Source organism: Equus quagga, chromosome 6, assembly GCF_021613505.1.
Source record: "Equus quagga isolate Etosha38 chromosome 6, UCLA_HA_Equagga_1.0, whole genome shotgun sequence".
Classification (NCBI taxonomy): domain Eukaryota; kingdom Metazoa; phylum Chordata; class Mammalia; order Perissodactyla; family Equidae; genus Equus; species Equus quagga.
The window spans coordinates 117,689,458-117,714,135 of NC_060272.1; the positions used below are offsets into that span (position 1 = coordinate 117,689,458).

The 24,678-nt window shown below is 34.1% G+C and overlaps 1 protein-coding gene across 3 annotated transcripts in view; it reads left to right on the forward strand.

The window, feature by feature from the left end:
• The window catches only part of CNTLN (centlein), a 314,336-nt gene that overhangs the window by 92,165 nt on the left and 197,493 nt on the right, over window positions 1–24,678 (forward strand). For all 3 annotated transcript variants that reach the window (XM_046664977.1, XM_046664979.1, XM_046664980.1), the window contains exons 7-8: window positions 2,072–2,234; window positions 12,904–13,098. In XM_046664977.1, coding sequence (XP_046520933.1) covers window positions 2,072–2,234; window positions 12,904–13,098 — 358 coding nt within the window. The remainder of the gene's footprint in view (window positions 1–2,071; window positions 2,235–12,903; window positions 13,099–24,678) is intronic.

The following is a 24,678-nucleotide window of genomic DNA, read 5'->3' on the forward strand; positions in this document are numbered from 1 at the left end:
ATCTAGTTTCAGAGGGTGGTGTGGGGAGACACAGAGAAAGAAACCCATCTATATAGTGTAAGATTATGTTTCCATTTCACTTACTGAGAGTATGCTCGGAAAATAGCACAACATGACAGACAAGAACATGCTCTTCCCTTAGTTGATTTTTAGTCCTCAAGTGTCTCAGAGTATGAACATCTCCCTACTCTTGAGTGTGTTTCTTCTGATTAAAGCTGCATTTATTTTGTTCTACGTGACCCTTAAAAGCAAGCCAACTACTGATTCTGGACCTCTCTTTAAGAAATAGCAAACGTCTAGCATTGGAGGAGAAATAAATTTGTTATGTTTTACATTGTATTGATAGATGGTATGTTTTATCTTCATCATGTTCCCTTCCTAAATGCAACATTTACTTAGGTCTCCTAACATATGTCTTGACTACATACCCTGATATCTATTGCCTATCTTCTCTGATAATTCTTGCTAATGTTATTCTTGAAAAATGGCAATACTCAGCAAGCATTATTACTGTCAGTCTCTTCTCCCCTCTTCTGCTGAGTATTATATTACTTGGACACATTGTGCCATTATTGATTCTCTTCTCTTCCCTCCCCCAGTTTTGGACTATTATTTTCTGCAACTTTCAGTTTTTTAGATAGTTACAGAAAGATGGTACTATAGTCTGAAAGTTAGTGTTTACCCAAAATTCATATGTTGAAATCCTAATGCCTAATGCGATGGCATTAGGAGGTGGGGCCTTTGGGAGGTGCTTAGGTCATGACGGTAGAACCCTCATGAATGGGATTAGTGTTTTTCTGAAAGAGACCTCCGAGAGCTCCCTTGTGCCTCCTGCCATGTGAGGACACAACAAGATGTCTATGACCCCGAAGAGGGCCCTCTCTAGACTGTGCTGGCACTCTGATCTCTGACTTGTGGCCTCCAGAACTATGAGAAATAAATTTCTGTTGTTTGTAAATTACCCAGTCTATGGTATTTTGTTATAGCAGCCTGGAACATATACATACAGATGGCGTATGTACATGTATCTGCGTAGATGCAGGGCTTGTCGTTGGAGAACATTAATATTCTAAATCTCTGAAAAGCGGAGCTCATTTCTTCCATATTAATATTCATCCGTCTTTGACAACTGTCTGAATATCTCTTTTGTGCCTTCTTTAAGATTTATCTAATACGAATGAATCACCAGTTTGAGCTTACAGATAAAGAAAAAGTTCCATTAAAATATAGTCTCCAAAATATACACTATAAAGTATATTTCTGTGAAATACATATCTATAAATATTTTTCTCTTCAAATTGAATATACAGTACTTTCCAGTTTTATATGAACTGTGTCACGCAGGATTTATTACCACAGAAATCTGGAAACCTGTATCATAGAGGTGTGGTTTTTCTGGACATTTTGTGCCGTCATTACTACGACCATCAGTTCATTTGTCCTCCTGCTTACAGTTCCACCCTGGTGGGTTGGAAGGACAGGTTTCACCTGTGTTTCTCTTCTTCCTTCTGACTTTTTTGCCTCATCATTTCCTTCAAGCTGAATTAGAGGAGTCACAGGAATCCAAGCCCAGGTCCTTGAGGTTGCAAACTAGTGGTGCTTTAAGGAACTTTGGTTTGAAAACTTAATTTGCCTTTTGGGATTCTTTTTAATACATTTAGATTTCTGTATAAAATAAAATGAAAGATTGAATTACCCTGTATTCACAACTGTGTGACAACTATTGTTGGCATCAGTACTTATCAATTCTTGGAAGTGAAGTGTAACCTAATTTCAATAAGAAGGTGGTACTATGTCTGTATATCCAGACATTTTATTACTATCAGGCTGTAAAAGAAAATTGATGAGTATTTGGCTTTGAAAGTCAGAGTAGTTCTATCAATACTTTCTAGGTGTATGTGATAAATATTAAATACTTTCTATGTTATTTATTTTATTAATATGTTTGCCTGCAGTAAAAAATTGTAGATGAAAAAATTGGAAGCTGATCTGTAACCTTAGATGAACACAATTATTTTACTGAGATGATCTTTATTCATGCTCCTCTCTATTTATTGCTTGCTTTGCACAGGAAGGAGTTGCAGGAGCTGCAGAATCTTTACAAACAGAACAGTGCACATACAGCACAGCAAGCAGAGCTGATCCAGCAGCTTCAGGTTCTGAATATGGACACACAGAAAGTACTGAGGAATCAGGAAGATGTTCACATAGCTGAAAGTATATCATATCAAAAAGTATGCTTTTATTCTGTCATAAAAATGTAAATTTATATGTATGAACTTATAAAAATACATAGAATTCAAATTTTTTCAAATTTCAACATTTCTTTATTAGTCCCTTTTATATATGTTTCTTCAAAATTAAAATGAAATATGATTCCATTTGGTAATATTTAAAATTTTTTGTTTTCTTTATGGCTATTAAAGCTGAAACATTTAAAATATAGATGCAATTTTATTCTGTAGGATATTGTTTTTATAAATTGGTGTTTTGATATCTAGTGTGAAACATACTAGGACTGTAGCCCCTCAAACCAGAAAGGATTTGGGGAATGGAATTTCTCAGCCTTCTATTACAAGAAAGTATTAATCAAGTGTGATTCTAGTTTATGACCTAAAGCAGTCTTTCATTATAGAATCTGTACATTATTTTATTGGCAAATCTGCACAAACACAAATGAGTATGCTGATGAGGTCTTCAAAATCAATATTTTCCAAAGATTTTTCTCTCTTTACTTTGTGTCTTTCTTTTAAGTGGTCATTTTACTTTACAGTTGTTTTAGGAGCCCCTCAAGAAGACTTACCCAGCTATTTAGGTATGCTGACTGACTCAGCAGCAATAATTATAGCTACTAATTAAAAAAAACCCTTTATTGGTTTCTTTATGTTTTGTATAACATGCTAAGTTATTTATAGAAATAATTTAGTTTCTATATAGGTCAACCCCATGAGATTGATGTTATTTCCTCTTAATAGTTGAGGCAGCCAAGACATACAGAGGTTAAATAGTGCAATCTATGTTATTTGGGGATTTTTTCTGTTTAAACTTAACTCTTCTAAAAAAGCACCATGAAAATCCAATCTCTATAATTGACATGAAGTAAATAACTATTAAACTTTAAGCACGTATTTTAAAATGCTGCTTTGGAACAGCGGTTTTCAGTCTAGTGTGTGTTCCCTTCGAGCTTCCCTCAGGAGGCGGGTGATGGCAAGCAGAGGACAGCCCCGTACTCTCCACTTGGGATAGAGCAACTCCACCTTTTTGTTTGGTTTGGTGGGATTGCCCATTATACTTTTGTTTTAAACCAGGCTCCATTGCTAAAATGACTGGAAAAATTGGACCTTGTTAGTTAGTAGCCTTAATTTTTTTCCTTTTTCACTTGTATATGTAACTGGAACGTTTCTCTCTTAATTTTTGCTTAGAAGTCCCCTACCCATGGCAGTTTATATTCAAATGTGTGTTTAGGGCTGCTTGTTATTGAAGTTCTTAACCCTTTTCTCTCACGTGCTAATGCTTCTTTTTCTGTTTCTCCTCTCAGTCAGCAAGAAAGAACTTGATAAGGAGGAAGAAAAAGGCAGTATTTACTTCGCTATTTCCTTTTTCAATCTTGTGTTCTAAGATTCCTTTTTTAGTCTTGCTTAACTTAAAATTTAAGACAAAATGTTTCAGCCTTAATTCTACTTTTTGGTTGATTCTCCTGCAGCCTCTGCAGAAAGCAACCATCTTTTTTTATAACATATCTGAGAACTTTATAAATTCGATATAATTTCAAACAATGGAATACTTTAACATTTTTATTTAAAATCATTATTACCAAAGTAATACATACTTGTGATAAATCTTCAAATAATACGGAAGTGTATGAAACAAAACATAAAGTCCTCTGTCCCCTACCTGCAACCCTTACCCCAGAAATCACCACTCTTAATATGAGAGTATATCCTAGAGTTCCTCTAGAAGAAAATATTTTAAAATTATTTTCTCCTTTTTGATTATATGAAAATTACATGAATACATTATGTAAAAGATTGAAATAATATAGAAGTACTAAGAGTGCTAGTCTAACAGATTTGAGTTCCTGCCCACTCACGCCCGTTCATTTCATTCCCTGCCCCAGGGATAATCATCTGAGTAGTCATTCCAGACCTTTTCCATGCATTAGATACTGTGTGTATCTCTGTGTGTATGTGTGTGTGTACATACACAGATAGCACAAATTAGGCATCTTACAATTTTAATATTAATGTATGCTATGCTTACTGTTCTTTAACTTGTTTTCATGTAATATGTCCTGGATGTATTTCCATGACAGAGCATACAGCTCTTGCTCTCCTCTCCCTCCTCCTCGTCCTCCAACAGGTTTTACCACAATATAACATGATGACTATTGAGATCTCTCTCCCCAACTTTTTATTATTATAAACTTGCCTACAAAAAGACGTGTTCCCCATTTCTTCTACAGCATCAGTCTCCCTAGTGGATCATTCCTAACCACATACAAAAATGCTGTTATGTCTGATCTGAGAGGGAGACCAAAACAAATAAACAACAACAAATGCCTGTATTCACCCCACCATGTTCCTTTCCTTCTCTTCCTCCCCTTCCTTTTCCATTTCCAGCAGTATTCCTTGAAAAAATTGTCTTAACTTGTCTCAAAGTTCTCTTCTCCCATCCTCTTTTGTACCTACAATAAAGTTTTTGCCCCTTTTACTCCACTAAAATGTCTCTTCTCGGAATCCCTCATGACCCCCACGTTGCTCAATTCAGTGCTCATATAACAATCCTCGTCTTACATTACTTATCAGCAACAGTTCTCACAGTTGATGACTCTTTGTCCCTTGAAACACCTTTTGTTCCCCCTCCTGGCTTGCAGCACACCACAGCTGTGTGATTTTCTTCCTTTAGTTTCCAGCTATTCCTTTTCCATTTCTTTCTGATCTTTCATAGTCTCCCTGTCCTCTAAATATTAAAATGTCCCAGGCTAAAATCTTAGGACCCTTTTTTCCCTCTGTTTAAATTCACACCTTAGGTGATTTTATCCATTCACCTAGGCTTTCAAAATCTCCTGTCCTTTTGCTGATCACTCCCAAATTTGATTATTTACTCTGAATTTCTTCCCTGAACTCTAGAAAAAGAGTATATCTAATTGCCTACTTAACATCTTTTAACTTGGATATCTAATAAGCATCTCAAACTTCACATGTTCAAAACCAAGCTGTTGTCTGTTCTGCCTTCAGCACATGTCTGGAATTCTACCACTTCCCACCACCCCTGCTGTCACCATTCTGTCCAGACCACTATCATGTATTACCTATATTATTGCAGTAGTTTCCCACTTTGTTTCTTTGCTCCTGATCTTACCCCTTTTGAGTCCATTCTCAGTACAGATGCCAGGATGTTCTTGCTAAAACTTAGTAAGTCAAATCAAGTCACTCCCCTCTTCAATTCCCTCTGTTGATTTCCTGTCTCATTAAAAGTAAAAGCCTAAGTTCTTACTACAACCTGTGAGACCTTACATGATCTGGCTCCTCAGTACCTCTCAGATCTCATTTTTGCCTCCTCTTCCCCTTGATCTCTCCACTTCAGCCACACTTAACTTTGTTTTTTCCCTTGAACGTGCCAGGTAGTCTTCAACCTCAAAGCTCTTCCTCCAGGTATCTGCATAGATAACCTTTTTACTGCCTTTATTCTTACCTCTTACAGCTTAAAATCTAGTTGATAATAGACATTAAATAGGAGAAGTCGCAATGATGTGTTTTGTAATAGTAGAAGTAGAGGGAAGTATGGGAACGTAGCTGGAGTCTGCTCCTAGGTTAGGAATAAAAAAGGCTGTCCTGATGAAATGATATCAGTGATGTTTATTCTGAGAAGATAAGAAGACATCAATGAGACGAAGAAGTTCCTTGTAACTCTTCTATGTGAACTCTAGCTCAAGTCGTAAATTCTGTAGTCAGTATCTACTAAATTTGGAGAGGTAGAGCGTATGCACTCTTATTTGGAGAACTTATGATAACCTGAACTTTGATCAGGGGTACTTTTTGAAACCTCACACACCTTCCTTTGGGATTATGACTGTCCCCTCCAAGAATTGTTATAGATGATGAGAGATGTGATGGGAATATGTTGTGCTTATGAATAGTATGGAGGCAGAAAAAAATAAAGAGCAAACTGAGATCTACCTTTTTAAAGAACTGGCTTACTTTCCCTTGTGTTACGTGAATTTTTTGTCCTGTCTTTTTTTCCAGTTTGAATTCCCTTTTCTTTTTGTTTGTTCCTCAAAAGTTACTTCTCAAGGGTTGGGTGGGGGAAACTTTACTGATTTTTAACTTGTTACTCATTCTGAAATTGTAGTTCTCACTGTATTATTTTAATTTCGAAGTTATTTTAGATCCTTGTAGTTGTTCTAAGGTTTTCATTAGTATACTCAACTAGACTTAATTAAAAAATCCCTGATCATTTATTTATATTTTATAAATTCTGCTTGCAGTTAGTAGACATTGCAGTTAATTTTTTGTTGGTAGTCTCTGTGTACATAGTTATTGATAAAAACACAGAAGAAAAACTTATAATTCCATCTCCCAGAGACAAATACTGTTAACATTTTAAATATTTCCTTGCAGTTTTTTAAAATGTATTTTAACATATCTGCAAATATGCTAATATCTTTCACTTCACATTATATTAAAACAATATCATGACATATAACTATTTTGGAAATAATAATATAGTTTATTTAACCATTTTTCCAGTGTTGATCATATATGCTGTTTAAATTTTTCACTATTGTAAATAAAGCTACAATGAACATCTCTTTCTTGTTTTCAGGTTCAGACTATTAGTATTCATTAGAGAATATTGAATATGTACACACTCACAGACAGTCACATCCAGGAAGCCGTTCCTTTTATGAAAAAACCTAGTAACATCATACTAATGGTGTGTAGTTCACTCTTAATTAGTTCATACATAAAGATAGTCTTGTTTAAGTTATTACATAGTAAGAATGCACAGGGGATCATGGAGTTTGAAGGGGACCTGCATACCACATGCAAAATGATCAATAAATGTTAAATTATTGAACCTTAACGAGTTGTGTACAATGATATCCCACTTTGGATAATGCAATTTAAAAATTGTACATGTTTATTTGAATTCTCAGAGTATTTTAAAACTTTACAGGCATGTATTTCTATCTTAATTTATAGATTATTCAATTCCATTTAATTTTTAACTATTTGAGTAAGTTAATGGTTCTGGAGTGGTATAAAAATGTGGAGAAACTGAAAATACAAGTGGTGGAAGGCCTTCCAATTGGAGCACAATCATAAATAAAGATAAAGAGTATAAAATTGTGCCATAAGCTGGGGAGAATCTGTGTTTCCATTTACATACATTATTTTAGAAATATATTATGTAAACTGAGGTACAAATGTAAGTCACCTCCAGCAACCATGTAATAATAATGGTTAACGTATATTGAGCTTATTATGTATCAACCACTGAGAAAAGGGCTTGTGCATCACTATTTAAGCCTCATACCAGCATTCCTTATTATTTTATAGATCAAGTAACTGAGGCTTAGAGTATTGTCTAAAGTCAAATAGCTACCAGGTGGTAGAATTCAAATCTAGGTAATCTTGAGTTCAGAACCTACAATCTTAAACTGTATTAAAAGGCCACGGTATAGTTCAGTTATACATGGAATAATGTGGTCTTATCTTTTAAAGGATTCTGCAAATAGAGTCTATAAACTTGCATTATTCATTCTCATCAAAGTTCTTTCAATGCTCAGTAACTTTTAAAGTTGGGAAATTTATCTTGATATCTAAGTTAAATATTATTCAAGAGATTCCATTGTGTTCTTTTTGGTGAACAGGGAGCCTAGCATATCACTGTCCTCTGTGAAAAAATCCCCCATCATTATTCTTCAGTCATGTTTCTCTTGATTGTACAGATTGGATTTCTTTTATTTTGCTATAGCATTGCAATTTTTAACTCTGACCTTCTGCAGATTTTTTGTTAGAACTCCCCCCCGGCCCCCTGCTGAAAAGGTATTGGTTGTAGAGTTCAGGATTTTTAAATTTGGGAATGATCATACTACTTTACTTATCATAAATAAGCAGTATGCTATTATTCACACTTCCAGTGTTCATTTACATCAAATTATTCTAATCCTAGAGCATTTTACTTAATACTTGTTTTTGTTCCTCTTCCACATGTATTTTTTCTAGATTTTTTTCCCCAGTAAATTTGAATTATCTAACAGGCCATGCAACGATGAGATAGAATTGTTTACTTAAAAATTAAGATTTTTCACATGAATTTTATTATTTTCAAATAATAATTGGTGTTTAGCCATAAGGCTCAGGTGAGTTATATTACATTTATAATTTATCTCCAGTTCTTACTGAGCTTACTTCTTTAAGAGTTAGTTCTTAGTTTACTGTCTCTAATGGAGTTTCTCTGTTTGCTCTGTTCTCTTCCAGTTCTCCTCTCTTCTTCACTTTTTTTCACTTGCCCTCCCATTTCCCCTCCTTCTTCCCATTTATTAATTTATATCATAGTATCTGTCTCATTATCTGAAAAGATAAAAACAGTTGTCCACAGTGGTAGGATGAGGGGAATGAGGAGGGGAGACAAAGGTGAAAACATTTTTGAGCACAGGAAAGAGGTGAGTCATACTTTCCCACAGGGCTCTGTAACAAATCATTGGTCTCATACGTAGAACTGCCTTCCAGACAATGTGGAGGGCTCCTCTGCAAGAAAAATACCCACCGAGTGAAATAGAAGTAAGCTAGTGTTTTCTTCCTCTGAGCATGTCGCCATATATGTGAGTTTTAATGGTTTTTCTATCTTTGCTTGTCATTTATATACATGTGTATGATTTAAATATAGATGGAAATTGTATCTGCATTTATGATTTCTAGACCAGCTAACATATTTGGGGTACTAAATATGGATTTTATCACCTTTTATTCTATTTAATGATAATTACATGACATGAGCTAATATTAATCCAGGAAAATAAGGAGTCAGGTTATACATACTTTTACTTTAAACTGCATATTAAATCAGAGTTTTCTCTTCCCATTTTTATGCTGTAAACAGATGTAGCTTTCACTTGTAAAATTTATTGTCTCAACCAGAATAGCAAATAGTATATTTACTCACAGTATGGAAAATTTTATTCTTTAAACAAATTAGTCATTGGGTCACAGAGCATGTACATTTCCAAAATTGTTAAGGTAAATAAAATATCTTGTTTCTCAACACTAATAAAAATATGAGAAGAAGAGTACTTCAGTCTAAGCCCCTGAAAATTAAATGACTTGGAGTTTGGGGTCCTATTTCAGGAGATAACTTCCTTTTGTCTCCTGGAGATCCTCTTAACCTTTTTTCACTTTAATTTCTTCAACAAAAAAATAGCATGAAAAATAGTAAGCATAATAAATTACTTGTGGATCATATAGATTGATACCTCTAAAGTATATAGGGAAACATATGATTAAATGTTTTTATAGGCCAGAATCTTGCAAAAGATTCTGATCCATTCCGACTTTTTAGACTATTAAAGAAATTGTAGAGAAAAGAGCTTCTCTGAAAACTGCTGTAAGCAATTATGATTGCTAATAGGGAAAAAGTTACTAACTCAGGATGCCTAGACTAATGCAGATAAATGAATTGTTATATTACCTAATTTACTCACTTGAGAACTTTTTTTGACTCACTTTGCCGTTATTAATAGGATGAGAATAAGATGTTATTTAACCAGGAGACTGGAACATCCTAAACCTTTGCCTCCTTGAAGATCGAGAGAAATAAACATTCTATTACACTGAGGCTTTGTGGCCAAAAAACGCTGTAGAAATAAAAGTAGACTTAATCTCCTTAAATGCTTTTTTAGCCAAATTTACTAGTGGACTGGGGCCTAGAAATAAACATGGCTGGAGGGCTGTCTTTGCTTCCTTTACTCTAAGTCCACAACTGAGTGGTCTTAGTGCTCTTAAGTAAGTGAAATCCAATCAGCCATCAACGAAAATAGCAATTAGGAGATGTGTATTTGAAATAAGAACTAAGGAATAAGAGAGAGTTTGCCTCAATTCCTAGAGCAAGGCTGGTCTAGATCGTCTGTTCCAAGCTTTCTCAGTTCCTTTCACTAGCTGCTTGGAAGGATGGATATTTTCACAGAAAGACAGTTTGCCTCAGTGTCTAGAGTTGCTCAGCTAGTCATACCATATCACACCAGGCAACTTCTGAATAGCAGTACAACTGCGTAAACTGCATGGCAGAGAGAGCAAAGTAGGGAACACAATGAAAAAAGAGCGGTTAGTCTGCATTTTTATGGAAGCAAGAAAGAAGGGAGAGAAAAGAGGAGATAAGAAAAGAGACATTAAAATAAAGCTGTCCTGGGGCTGGCCCAGTGGTATAGTGGTTAAGTTCACGCGCTCCACTTCCATGGCCCAGGGTTTACAGGTTTGGATCCCGGGAGTGGACCTGCACACTGCTCATCAAGCCATGTTGTGGTGGTGTCCCACATACAAAATAGAGGAGGATTGGCACAGATGTTAGTGACAATCTTCCTCAAGCAAAAAGAGGAAGATTGGCAACAGATGTTAGCTCAGGGCCAACCTTCCTCACTACAAAAATAAATAAATAAATAAAGCTTTCTTTCATGAACGAGTAGGTCCAAAGCCTTTTATCTATAAAGGAAGATCCCAAGACATAACACCTAAGAAAAAAGTCTACCACACCCTTGGCACTATTGGCCAGTAAGTTGGTCCTCAATCCTGTCTGCACATTATCATCCTGCCTGCACCTTGGGCAATGGGAGGGAAACTATGAGTTTTTCTTTGTCAAAACTATGAGTTTTTCTCAGTGTTCATGAGATTCTCAAATGTTTGAAATCCATAAATTAAAAATATTTTTTATTGAGGTATAATTTGAAATCTGTAAATTCTTTTATAGTATTTTATATTATTTTCCTCCAAAGAGATTAAGTTTGTGCTGGTTGGGTAAAAATGGGTTAGTATTAATAAAGCATACAAATAAGAGAGAAAGTGGTTAAATTATCTCTTAACTGAAAGTGACTCTGTATGCCATTGGGCAGACCTTCACTCATCCTAGCTTCAATCTCCCTAGTCAGCTTAGCTCTTGTTTTCAGTTTTTGCTTTCTTCTTTCTTAACCTGAACTCGGTCATGAAAGCAGCAACACAGCACAGGTAGGTCACTGTAAGGCCCACTCTGATCCCTTTATTGTTCCTCAAAGCTGTCAGGTTCCTACCGTCTCTTATCTCCTAGAATATCTGATGGTATCAGCTGTGGAAAGAACACTGGACATACTCCTTGGTATAAAGGTAACTGGAAGAGAAAGTACACATTTATGTCAAAATTCTTTATAATCATAAAGGGCACCCTTCCTTGATAAAAATTGCTTAGACTTTACTGTAAAGTAAAATCGATGATTTAAAGTATCCATAATAATATAGAGGTATAATCCCTTATAGAAAATAAAAAGTATATTGAGCTAATTATATGTCAGAGGAGTGCTTTGGAGGGTCTTGTTTTCATGACAAAGTATATAGCTGAGAAAAAGCGTTAAGTAAAGAGGTTTCGGAAGCTTCTTTTTTATTTTAAACTTTTAAAAATGAAAGTGTAGCATACATATAGAAAAGTACTCTGCCATCTTTTGTGTAGTTAAGTTTCTTCCCATGAGGCAAAGCCAGCTAATGGAAGATTCTCCCCATCTTCATGATCCTCCTGTATTAGCTACATAATTTTGAAATTCTCTTCTTGGGGATTTTGATTTTGTTATAAGATCTCACTATCTCACTATTAGTCTTGTTAAAAAAAATCTTAATTCTTGGGTCACTTTCCTAGTGTCATCAGCAAATATACGTATGAATTCTTTATGTAAATCAGTTACCACAGATTGAGTTATGCCTCATTAAATCACAATCATAAATTAGGATTTTCATCACCAAGTAGGTTCATGAGTTTTGGAGGAATACCATTGTTAACCATATATGACTCTCTGTGTGACACCACTTATACCATATGCTGTCTCAGAGTTTTAATAAACTCTGGTTTTAAATTTATTTAATTCATGTTGCCTTGAGTTAAAATAATTTTAAGGTTGTCTATCAAGCCTTTAAAACATTGTTTCTATTTTATCACACTCTGTTCAAGGTCTTCAATGATTTCCTGTTGTCTACAGGAAAAAGTCCATCTTCCTTAATCTGGTATTCAGAAGTCTTTACATTCTGTCTACAATCTTATTGCCTGACTTGGCTCTGACTCTTCCTTCTGCCCCTCCTCCCATACTTCAGCAGCAGATGCTGATTTATACTAAGTGAGAATATATCAGGCAACCTTAATGAACTCAACGAAAGGCTTAGTTTTTCTTTTTTTCTTTCAAATGTATATGTAATGTATATATTATGTCCAATTAGGCTATTTCCTACGCTCCCTCCCTGTTGCTTCCTATCACTGGACATTTTTTCCCATTTCTGCCATCTTTAGAATGACTTATTGTTTTCATTCAATTCCTATAAATACCGTTGTGGCTTAGTTCAAGTCCTTTTTTTTATGAAACCCTCCAAAATTAATATAGGTAGGTTAAAGTGTTTTCATCCTCCTTAGAAATTTAGCACATTTTTCCTTTATTACACTGGCCAATAACACATACTACCTTTTTACTATCAATTGTAGTTTTATATTGAGGTTTGATTATATTATTTAGTTTTCTTTGTGTTTATGTCTTGTTTCCCCTCTGAGACTATTAAAATAACTTGAGGGCAAGGACTATGTCATATACAGTCCTTATATATATGTATATGTGTATTTATATACACAGACAACTATTTAATTGATTATTAATAAATTTGGATGTATTTTTTGAAACAGCTTTACAATGAGTTACATATTTGTTTTGAAACCACGAAGTCAAGTGAAGCTATGCTCCGGCAAAGTGTTGTTAGTCTTCAGGATCAGCTATTTCAAAAAGAGCAAGAAAATGCTAAATTAAAGGAAAATCTTCAGGGATCACAAGGAGCACCCTATCCTTATCCTCAAGAAGATGATTCAGACCACTCAGAACAGGTGAGAGACATTTTCTAAAAATATTACCCAGTGCAATATCATATTATATCATTTCCTACTATTGACTAATACATAAAAATTTAAATAAATTTGCATATATTAGACTATAATTTGTGGCAGATCATTTTGTGTTGTGCTATTTTTTGTAGACATGAATATTATATATAATATGGATTCATAAAGAAACGTATGTAGAAATACAGGGTATATCTGATGTAGTTATTGTGATGAAACATTTGACTGATAGACAATAATGAAGAGCAAATTAATAGGTCATGCCCATTTTGAGACTTTGCAACTGAATGAGGTGACAGGATGGAGAGAGTATTGAATACGAAGCCTCGTAAAGTACTTGCCATAATGCCTGGTGTATGATACTTAATCCCTTTTAGTCCCAATTCTGCCACTACCTTGACGTATGATTGGGACAGGTCAGTTGACCTTTCTACCTTTCCCTGTGCTATTAATTTAGGTAGTACAAATGTGTAAACAAATATGCAGGTTCAGGATTTAAATGAACCTGGGATCAAATTACCGCTCTGCCTTGTGAGCTTTGTGAACTTGAACAAATTTATTAACTCTTTTAGCCAGTTTCCTCACAAATAAAATGTTGATATTAATGGTATGTATGTCATAGAGTTTTGTGAGGATTAGTGAGAGGATGCATGTTAAGTGCAGAGCTTGGCATATAGAAAATGTTCAGTAGTCCCCCTTTTAGGTGATCTTCAAGGTAACTTTCAGCTCTAAATATATATTATAAAAAAATCTTATTCCTGTAAATTTAAGTGTTTTTAAGGCACTCAGCATATCTTTAAACTTTAGGATTTACTAATTTAGTTTAGAAATGGAATTAATACAAACAGATAATAGAGTGCTTACGTGTTTAATGATCCTTTAAAAATAATTTTTGAACGTGGCATATTTTGTCTTGCAACTCAACCTTGAGACAACAATTTTTAAATTTGTATTATCTTGCATTTTTTGGACATTAGGTGCACAGAATTGGATTAAGTTTGTTTCAGAACGTGGTATTATGTTCCATGCATAAGTCTATTATATTTATTTTAATTAATTTGTTTATTATAATCGACACCCTTGGTCCTACCAACTAATCCAAGGATAGGATATTACTAATGACTGACATCTACTTGTATGCTCCTGCCTTATCTGGTATCCCCTCTCACCAGAAGTAACCACTAAACTCTTTATCATTTCGATTATTTTCTAAAACATTTTATCACATAAGATTCATCTATGTCATTTGGTATAGCTGTTCATTTATTTTTACTGATTTGAAATAGTCTACCCTATTTGATTATATCATTAACTACTTGTGCATTCATTTGTAGATGAGTATTTGGGTTATTTCCAGTTTTTTGCTATTATGAATAATGCTGCAATTGATGTTTTTGTACTTGATTCTTGGTACACATGTGCATACATTTTTGTGGAATATATATCTAGGAATGGAAATCCTGGATTTAGGGTGTGAAAATGTTACACGCTTTATATTTTCTTGATATTAATCTCTAGGAGGTTAAATTGTGGCAAATATCTCAGTGTGTATCTTGTCTTTTCATTTTCTTTAACTTATCATTTGATAAACAGAAATTATTAATTTTAGTTTAGAAAAATTAATCTTTTATAGTTAGTGCTTTGGTATCTCATATAAGAAATCCTTCCTTACCCCCAAAACAAGAATGATTTGCACCTTGGTTTTCCTCAAAAAGTTTTCATGCTTTCCTTATGTCATTTATATTCACAATTCATTTGGAATTGTGTTTTGCGTATAGTATAGTATAAAGAAAGGATCCATTTTTTTTGTTTGTTTTTTTTTTTTTTGGAGGAAGATTAGCCCTCAGCTAACTACTGCCAGTCCTCCTCTTTTTGCTGAGGAAGCCTGGCTCTGAGCTAACATCCGTGCCCATCTTCCTCTAGTTTATACGTGGGACGCCTACCACAGCATGGCTGCCAAGCAGTGCCATGTCCGCACCCGGGATCCGAACCAGCGAACCCCGGGCTGCCGAGAAGCGGAACGTGCGAACTTAACCGCTGCGCCACCGGGCCGGCCCCAAGAAAGGATCCATTTTATTTATTTATTTTTCCCCAAATAATATCAGTTTTTCCAGAGCAACCTGTTGAACAATCCCCCTTTTTCCTGTGTAGTACTGGGCCACCTCTCTCTCATACCCTAGTTCAGTATATTCATGATTTCTTTCTGAGCTCTATATTCTCTGTATTTCTATACAATGTTACATCCTCTTAATTAATATAGCTTCATAAGTCTTTGTATTTGGTAGATCTACTCCTACTTTCTTACTGTTCTTTGAAGTGTCTTAGCTATGTTGGCACGTAATACTTAAATATAACTTTAAGTATAATTTATAAAGTTTAATGAAGAACACTGTTGAAATTTTTCATCAACAATTTTAAAGTGTAACATACTAATAGTAAAGTGTATAAACCTTAAGTGTATAACTCAGTGACATTTTATAAAGTGGACACATCCATATATATACTACTCAGAGCAAGATGTAGAATATTACCAGTGACCAGTAAACCTACCTAGTGTTCCTTATCAGTAGCTACCCCCACAAAGGTAAGCAACTATTTTGAATTCTGTCCTCACTGATTAGTTTTGCTTATTTTTGAAACTTACGATTTTACCTTTAAACAGTGTCTGCTATAGGTTTTTTGTAAATATCTTTACCACGTTAAGGAAGTTCCCATCTATTCGTAGTTTAAAGCTTTTTCACGAAGAGGTATTGTGTATACAGTGTATCTTTTAAGATGATGCTAAGGCTTTTCTCATTAATTCTGTTAACAAGGTGAATTACATTGATTGATTTTCAATTATTCAATTTTGCATTCCGGAAATAAACCTAACTTTATTGTAATGTTTTATTATTTTCATATATTGCTAATTCAATTTGCTAATATTTTCCTTAGGATTTTTGAATATGTATTTATGAGGGATATTGGGCCGTACTTTTCCTCTCTTGAAAGTTTCTTGTCAGATTGATATCAAGGTGATGCTGGTATCCTAATATGAATTGCTAAGTATTCTTTTTTACTTCACTAGAAGAGTTTGTGTAAGACATATTTCTTGCTTAATAATAAACACTAAATGCTTTCCTTCTAAGATAAAGAACAAGTCAGTTCTTTTCAACTTTATACTGGAGATTCTAACTAATAAAATAAGGCAAGGAACAAATAAAATCATAACAATTAGAAATAAGGAAGTAAAATTTTTTTTATTCACACACAACATGAGTATCTGACTAGAAACCCTGTTGAATCTATGATAAAGCTCCTAGAAATAGTAAGTAAATTTAGCAGTGTTGCAAGATACAACATCAATTTGTAAAAGTCAGTTGTGTTTCTAAATACTAGAAACAAATAATTAGAAATTGAACTTAAAAAAACAGTCCCATTTATAACAACACCAAAGCCTATGTAATAATTAAGGGTAAATTTGACAAAACATGCACTGGACCTATACACTGAAAAGTACAAAACATACCAGAGTGTAATTAAAAAACATAACATAAATGGACAGCTGTGCCACATTGATGAGTCAGAAGATGCAGTATTGTTAAAATGTCAATTCTCCCCAGGTTCATCTATTTATCATGTAATACCAATCAAAATTCCAGGAGACTTTTTTGTTTTTTGAGAAATATAAGCCAATTCTAAAATTTATAGGGAAATGCAAGGGACCTAAAAGAGCAAAACAAAGTATTATGAAGAAAAAAGTTTGAGGACTTACACTACCTGACTTTGAGACATATTTCTCCAGCTGAAAAAATCAAGGTGGTGTTGTATTGGCCTAGTGATTGACAGAATAATCAGTAGAACGAAATAGAGTCCAGAAAAATATCCACTCATTTATGTTTCTTTATAGTACTCTTGACACGAGGGTGGAGTAAGTCACTTTATTCTTTTTCAAGAATGCTCTGTGTATTCTTACTCTGTTGGTTTTTATAGAAATTTTAGTATCAGGTTGTTGATTTTACAAATAAGCATTCAGTTAGAAATGTTTCTAATTTCCATTGTGATTTTCTTTTTACCCCTTGTGTTATTTGGAAGTATGTTGTTTGTGTTTTAAATATTTGGGTTTTTTCTCCTATATATCTTATTTTTATTCACTCCCAGTATACTTCTGCTGTGGTCAGAGATAGTACTCTGTAAGACTCCTGTATTTTGAAATTTATTGAGGCTTACTGTATGGCCCAGCATATGGTTTTGGTGAACAAACTATGCGTACGTGGAAATAATTCGTATTCTACAGCTATTGGGTGGAATGTTCCTTAAATATCAATATTAATCACGTCCTTGTGGTTGATAGTGTTCAGATCTTCTGTCTTTAATGATTTTTGTGTTTAGTTTTTTTGTCAGTTTCTGAGAGAGGTGTTAAAATCTCCCAGTAGGATTGTAGATTTTTCTCTTTCTCCCCTTAATTTTGTCAAGTTTTGCTTCATGTACTTTAAACGTGTTTTATTAGGCACATACATATTTCTGATTGTCATTTCTTTCTGATTAATTGAACCCTTTAAAATGTCACTTTTAACTATGATAATATTTTGTTGACTTGAAAGCCAATTTTATAATGTTAATATAGCCAATCTGTCTCTTTAATGATGACATTTTTCATGATATACCTTTTCCTATCCTTTTAATTTCCACCTGTAAGTGTCTTTATATTTAAAGTGTACATAGTTTAGTCCTGTATTTTTATTTGTTCTGACAATTTCTTCCTTTAATTGCTGTGTTAATTCATTTAAATTTAATATAATTATTAATATGATTGGCTTTAGGTATACCATTTTACCATTTGTTTTCCCTTTATCCTGCTTTTGTTCCTCTGTCCTCTTTTCCTTTCTCCTTTTGGGTTAAATGACTGTTTATGTATTTTTTAAAAACAAATTTAAAAATTTCACTTTTCTGTGTTTTGAATTCCACTGTTCTGACCATAAGTCACTGGGACTTTGTTTTGTTGCTCACTTAAATGTGTTGTGTCAGTATTATATAGCTTTTTCTTCAGTATTTTACCTCTGGTTTTAAGTGTTTTAACTATTATGTTCCCAAGTATGATGTTTATTGTACTCATCCTTCTCACGATTTGCTGAGCTTCTTGATTTTTGTAATTAATATATATCTATGTGTATATATGTATATGTATGTATACGTATGTATTTTCTTTTACTAAAGTGGGGAACATTTTTTATATTATTTCCTCAAATATTTTTCTGACTCCTTTTCTCTCTTCTTCATTTGAGATTCGTATTTCACTTGTGTTAGACTTTTCAGTGTTGTCCCATAGATTGGTAGGTCTCTCTTCATTTTTTTCAATCTTTTAATATCTGTGTGCTTCAGGTTAGATAATTTCTATTAATTTACATTCAGGTTAACTGACATTTCTGTTGTCTCCAATTTGCTCTTGTCTTTTCTGTGAATTATTCTTCAAATGTTGTATGGTTCAGCTCTAGAATTTGCATTTGAGTCATTACTGTAGTATGTATATATCTGTGGAGTTTTCCTAATTGTTCATATCTTACAAATGTATTTTTCTTTACTTCCTTGTTATAATGGTTAAAATGGATTCTTTAAAATCACTACATTTTAATTCCATCTTTAGGGTCTTCTTGGGCTTGATGACTAGTGGTTTTCCTTTGCTTTGAATATGGGTGACATATTAATGTTTCCTCTATGTCTAATAATTTGGGATTGTATGGTGTATATTGTAACAGATATGTTATAGATAATTCTGGTTTCTGTTGTATTACTCATATAAGGCCTGAAGCTTTTTTTTTTAAATCAGAATTTAACTAGATTAGACTTAAACTTCAAGCCCTGTTTCCCTTCAAGGGGGTGCAGTTCAATTGTTAAGTTCTTTTAACCTTATCTGGATTGCTCAGCGGCCTGCCCAATGCATGAATAGTTCAAGTGTCAGTCATAGTTTTGGCTCTCTCCTTTCTAGAATTTCCTCTTTTTCTAGCTGCAGTGGTAGGCCTGAGCTTTGTCTTCTAGTTCTTCAAGTCAGTAAGACTGTAAGTTTCTATCAGAATTTTATCCTCCTCACATGGTGTCTATTGTGGGCCACCATCAGGTAAAAATTCATAAAGATGGGAAACTTACTCAATGCTGTTCCATTTTCCAAGTATCAATTCTTGTTCAGATTGTTCCTGTGTTTGATCATTCTCTGTTACCTTTAGGTAGTTGTTTTTATATTTTGCTCACAGTTTAAATAGTTATATGCAGGAGGCTTAATCTGATAGGATCAGCTCAGCCCTTATTCTAAGTGGAACTTCCCCAGTCTTTGACTTTTTATTTTTTGAGGAAGATTAGCCCTGAGCTAACATCTGCTGCCAATCGTCCTTTTTTTGCTGAGGAGCACTGGCCCTGAGCTAACATCTGTGCCCATCTTCCTCTACTTTATACGTGGGATGCCTACTACAGCATGGCTTGCCAAGCGGTGCCATGTCCGCACCAGGGATCCGAAGTGGTGAACCCTGGGCTGCTGAAGCGGAATGTGTGAACTCAAGTGCTGCGCCAATGGGCCGGCCCCAGTCTTTGACTTTTTAAGAGTGTATTTTAACTTACTTTTTATCACTTTTCATGTAGAGCCAGAAACTTAATACCCTCTCCTTTATCTCCTCACTTGTTTTTGCTGTCATCTTACATTTTAATCCTGCATATATTTTTACCCTGTAAGACATTATTGGTATTGAAAATCAGTATCCATTTAGAATTTTTACCCTTTTGAGTGCTTTTCATTCTTTTTTGCAGTTTTTTTGCATTCTGTTTTGCAGATCCTTTAGGATCTTTTGCCATCTGTATTAAGCATTCCTTTTAGTATTTCTTTTAGTGAGAGTCATGCTCCAATGAATTCTCTTGTTTTATATTTCTCAGAGAAGGTCTTTTTTGCCTTCATTTCTTAATAGTATTTTCCAGGTGGTTAGGATTGTAGATTGGTAATTTTTTTTCTTTCAATATTTTAAAGATGATACACGTTATCTTCTGGCTTCTGTGTTTTCAGTTGAGAAGTCGTCTCTCTCTCTGTTGCTCCTTTAAGTTAACATGTCATCTCTCTGATTACTTTTTATGTTTTCTCTTTATTTTTGGTTTTCAGCAGTTTTTATATGATTTTTTCGTGTGGTGGCTTCTTTTTTTTGTGCTTTTGAGTTTATAAAGTTTTTTTTTCCAGCTGTGGCTTTATGGTTTTCTTCCTTTTTAGCAAATTCTCGCTAAAAGTCTCTTCAAATATGGGTTCTGCACATTGTTTCTTTCATGAGATTCCTATTATGCATATATTAGACCTTTCCACTATGTTTCATGTATCTTTTGACTCTTTTATGTTTTCATATTTTTTGATTATATATATGTATATATATAAATTAGTATATGTTATATAGAGAGAGATTTTATATATATAACATATGTAAAAGGTTTTATATTTTCAAAGTTTTTTCTCTCTTTGCTTCAACCAAGATGCCTTCTTCACTTCACTCATTCTCTCTTGTACTGTGGGTAATATGACGTTATAACCATCTACTGAATTCTCAAATAGAATGTGCGTTCTACTTTTGTCAGGTAGAGGGTTCTAAATGTCTGTTAGGTCTAATTGGCTTGTAGTGTTCTTCAGGACTTGTATTTCCTTGCTGATCTTCTGTCTAGTTGTTCTTATCCCTTATTATTTTTTGTCTGTTTCTCTCTTCAATTCTATCCATTTTTGCTTCACATATTTTGGGACTCTGTTGTTAGGTGCATATATATTTATAATTCTAATATCTTCTTAATAAACTCACCCTTTTGTCATTATAAAATATCCTTCTTTACCTATATTGACAATTTGTGCCTTAGCTGTCTGATTTTATTTTTTTCAATTTTTATTTTGCTTCCCAGTTTTATTGAGATATAACTAACATATAACGCTATATTAGTTTGAGCTGTACAACATAGTGATTTCATATATGTATATATTTCAAAATGATTACTACAATAAGTTTGGTTAACATCCCTCACCTCACATAGTTAGTTTTTTTTTCTTGTGTTTAGAACGTTTAAAATCTACTCTCTTATCAACTTTCAAACATACAATACAGTATTGTTAACTATAGTCACCATGCTGTATGTCACATCCCCAAACTTATTAATCTTATAACTAGAAGTTTGTACCTTTTCACCACCTTCACTCATTTCCCCACTGCCCACCTCGGACAGCCACCAATCTGTTCATTTTTATTTGGTTTCACATATAAATGTTTCATACAGTATTTGTCTTTCTCTGTCTGATTTATTTCACTTACCACAACGCCCTCAAGGTCCATCAATGTTGTTGCAAGTGGCAGGATTTCCCTCTTTTATATGGATGAATAATATTCCATTGTACACATATGTCACATTTTCTTTATCCATTCATCCATCAATGGACAATTAGATTGTTTCCATGTTTGGCTATTCTAAATGATGTTGCAATGATCATGGTGATGCAGATAGTTTTTCAAGATAGTGATTTTATTTCCTTCAGATATATACTCACAAGTGGAGTTGCTGGATCATATGGTAGTTCTATTTTTAGTTTTTTGAGGAACCTCCATACTGTTTTCCTTGGTGGCTCACCAATTTACATCTCCACCAACAGTGCACAAGGGTTCCCTTTTCTCCACATCCTCATCAATACTTATATTTCTTGTCTTTTTTTTTTTTTGCTGAGGGGGATTTAACCTAAGCTAACATCTGTTGCCAATGTTCCTCTCTTTTGCTGAGGAATATTTGCCCTGAGCTAACATCTGTTGCCAGTCTTCCTCTATTTCGTATGTGAGCTGCTACCACAGCATGGCCTCTGACAGACAAGTGGTGTAGATCCACACTCAGGAACCACACCCAGCCGCTGAAGCAGAGTGCAGTGAACTTAACCGCTAGGCCACCATGACTGGCCCTTTCTTGTTTTTGATAAAAGGTATTCTAACAGGTGTGAGGTGATATTGTGGTGTTGATTTGAATTTCCCTGATGATTAGTGATGTTGAGCACCTTTTCATGTACTTGTTGGCCATCTGTGTGTCTTCTTTGGAAAAATGTCTATTCAGATCATCTGCCCTTTTCAAAGTCAGATTATTTTTTTGCTTTTGAGTTGTATGAGTTCTTTATGTATTTTGCATATTATTCCCTTATCAGATAAATGATGTGCAAATATTTTCTCTAGTAGATTGCCTTTTAATTTTATTGATGGTTTCCTTTGCTGTGCAGAGGCTTTTTAGTATGCAGTAGTTTCATATGTTTAGTTTTGCTTTTGTTACCCTTGCTTTGGGTGTTAACCCAAAAGAATCATCACCAAGTTGGATATCAGGGAGCTTATTGCCTATGTTTTCTTCTAGGAGTTTTATGGTTTCAGGTTCAAATCTTTAATCCATTTTGAATTGATTTTTGCAAATGGTATAAGATAGAAGTCCATTTTAATTCTTTTGCATGTTGCTGTCTCAGTCTCATTCATTGAAGAGATTCTCCTTTCCTCATTGTACATTCTTGGTTCCTTTGTTGTCAGTTAATTGACCATTATATGTCTGGGTTTATTTCTGGACTGTCTCTTTCTTTCCATTGATCTGTGTATCTGATTTGATGCCAATACCATACTGTTTTGAGTACTATAGCTTTGCAATACAGTTTGAAATAAGGAAGCATGATACCTCCAGCTTTGTTTTTCTTTCTCGAGATTGCTTTAGCTATTTTGGGCTTTTGTGGTTCCAAACAAATTTTAAGATTGTTTGTTCTATTTCTGTGAAAAATGCCATTGGAGTTTTAATAGAGATTTCATTGAATTTATAAATCATTTTGGGTAGTGTGGATATTTTAAGAATATTAAGTCTTCCAATCCGTGAGCATGGAATATCTTTCCAGTTGTTTGTGTTGTCTTCAGTTTCTTTCATCAGTGTCTTATAATTTGCAATATACTGATCTGTCACCTCCTTGGTTAAATTTATTCCTAAGGTTTTATTCTTTTTGGTGCTACTGTAAATGGAATTGTTTTCTTTATTTCTTTTCCAGATAATTCTTTGTTAGTGTATAGAAATGCAACTGATTTTTGTGAATTGATTTTGTATCGTTCAAGTTTCCTGAATTCGTTTATTAGTTATAATAGTGTTTCCTTAGGATTTTCTGTATATAATATCATGTCATCTGCAAAGAGAGAAAGTTTTATTTCTTTCTTTCTGATTTGGATGCCTTTTATTTCTTTTTTTTGCCTAATTGCTCTAGCTTGTCTAGTACTCTATTGAATAAAAGAGAGGGCATCGTTGTCTTGCTTCTGATCTTAGAGGAAAAGCTTTTGATTTTTTACTGTTGAGTAAGATTAGATGTGAGTTTGTCATACATGGCCTTTATTAAGTCGAAATGTGTTCTTTTTGTACTCAGTTTATTGAGAATTTTTATCATGAGTAAATGTTGAGTTTTGTCAAATACTCTTTCTGCATATCTTGAGATGATCATATGATTTTTATTCTTCATTTTGTTAATGTGGTGTAGCATATGATTGATTTGTGGATATTGAATCATTCTTGCACCCCTGGAATAAACTCACTTCATTATAGTGTCTTATCTTTTTAATGTATTGTTGAATTTTGTTTGCCTATATTTTCTGGATTATTTTTGCATCTTTGTTCATCAGGGATATTGGCCTATAATTTTCTTTTTTGTAGTAATCTTGTCTGGTTTTGATATCAGGATAATGATGGTATCATAAGTGTGTTTGGAAGTGTTCCCTCCTCTTCCATGTTTTGGAAGAGATTGAGAAACATTGGTATTAATTCTTTAAATGTTTAGTAGAATTCACTACTGAAGCCATCTGGTCCTGGACTTTTCTTTATTGGGAGGTTTTTTATTACTGATTCATTCTTCTTACTAGTAATTTGTTCAGATTTTCTATTTCTTTGTGATTCAGTCTTGATGGATTGTATGTTTCTAGGAATTTATTCATTTCTTCCAGGTTGTCCAATTTTTTGGTGTATAATTTTTCATAGTAGTCTGTTATGATCCTTTGTATTTTTGTGGTATTAGGTATAATGTCTTATCTTTCATTTCCAGTTTTCTTTATTTGAATCCTCTCTCTTTTTTTCTTAAGTCTAGCTACAGGTTTGTCAGTTTCATTTATCTTTCAAAAAAACCCGCAGCTCTTAGTTTCCTTGCTCTTTTCTATTGTCGTTTTTTTTTTTAAAGATTGGCACCTGAGCTAACAACTGTTGCCAATCTTTTTTTTTTTTTTTCAATTCTTCTCCCCAAAAGCCCCCAGTACATAGTTGTATATTCTACTTGTGAGTGCCTCTGGTTGTGGCATGTGGGACGCCGCCTCAGCATGGCCTGATGAGCGGTGCCATGTCTGCACCCAGGATCTGAACTGGCGAAACCCTGGGCTGCCAAAGGGGAGTGCGTGAACTTAACCACTCGGCCATGGTGCTGGCCCCTCTATTGTCTTTTTAGTCTCTATTCCTTTTATTTCTGCTGTGATCTTTGTTATTTTCTTCCTTCTACTCACTTTGGGCTTAGTTTGTTCTTCTTTTCCTAGTTTCTTGAGGTATAAGTTTATA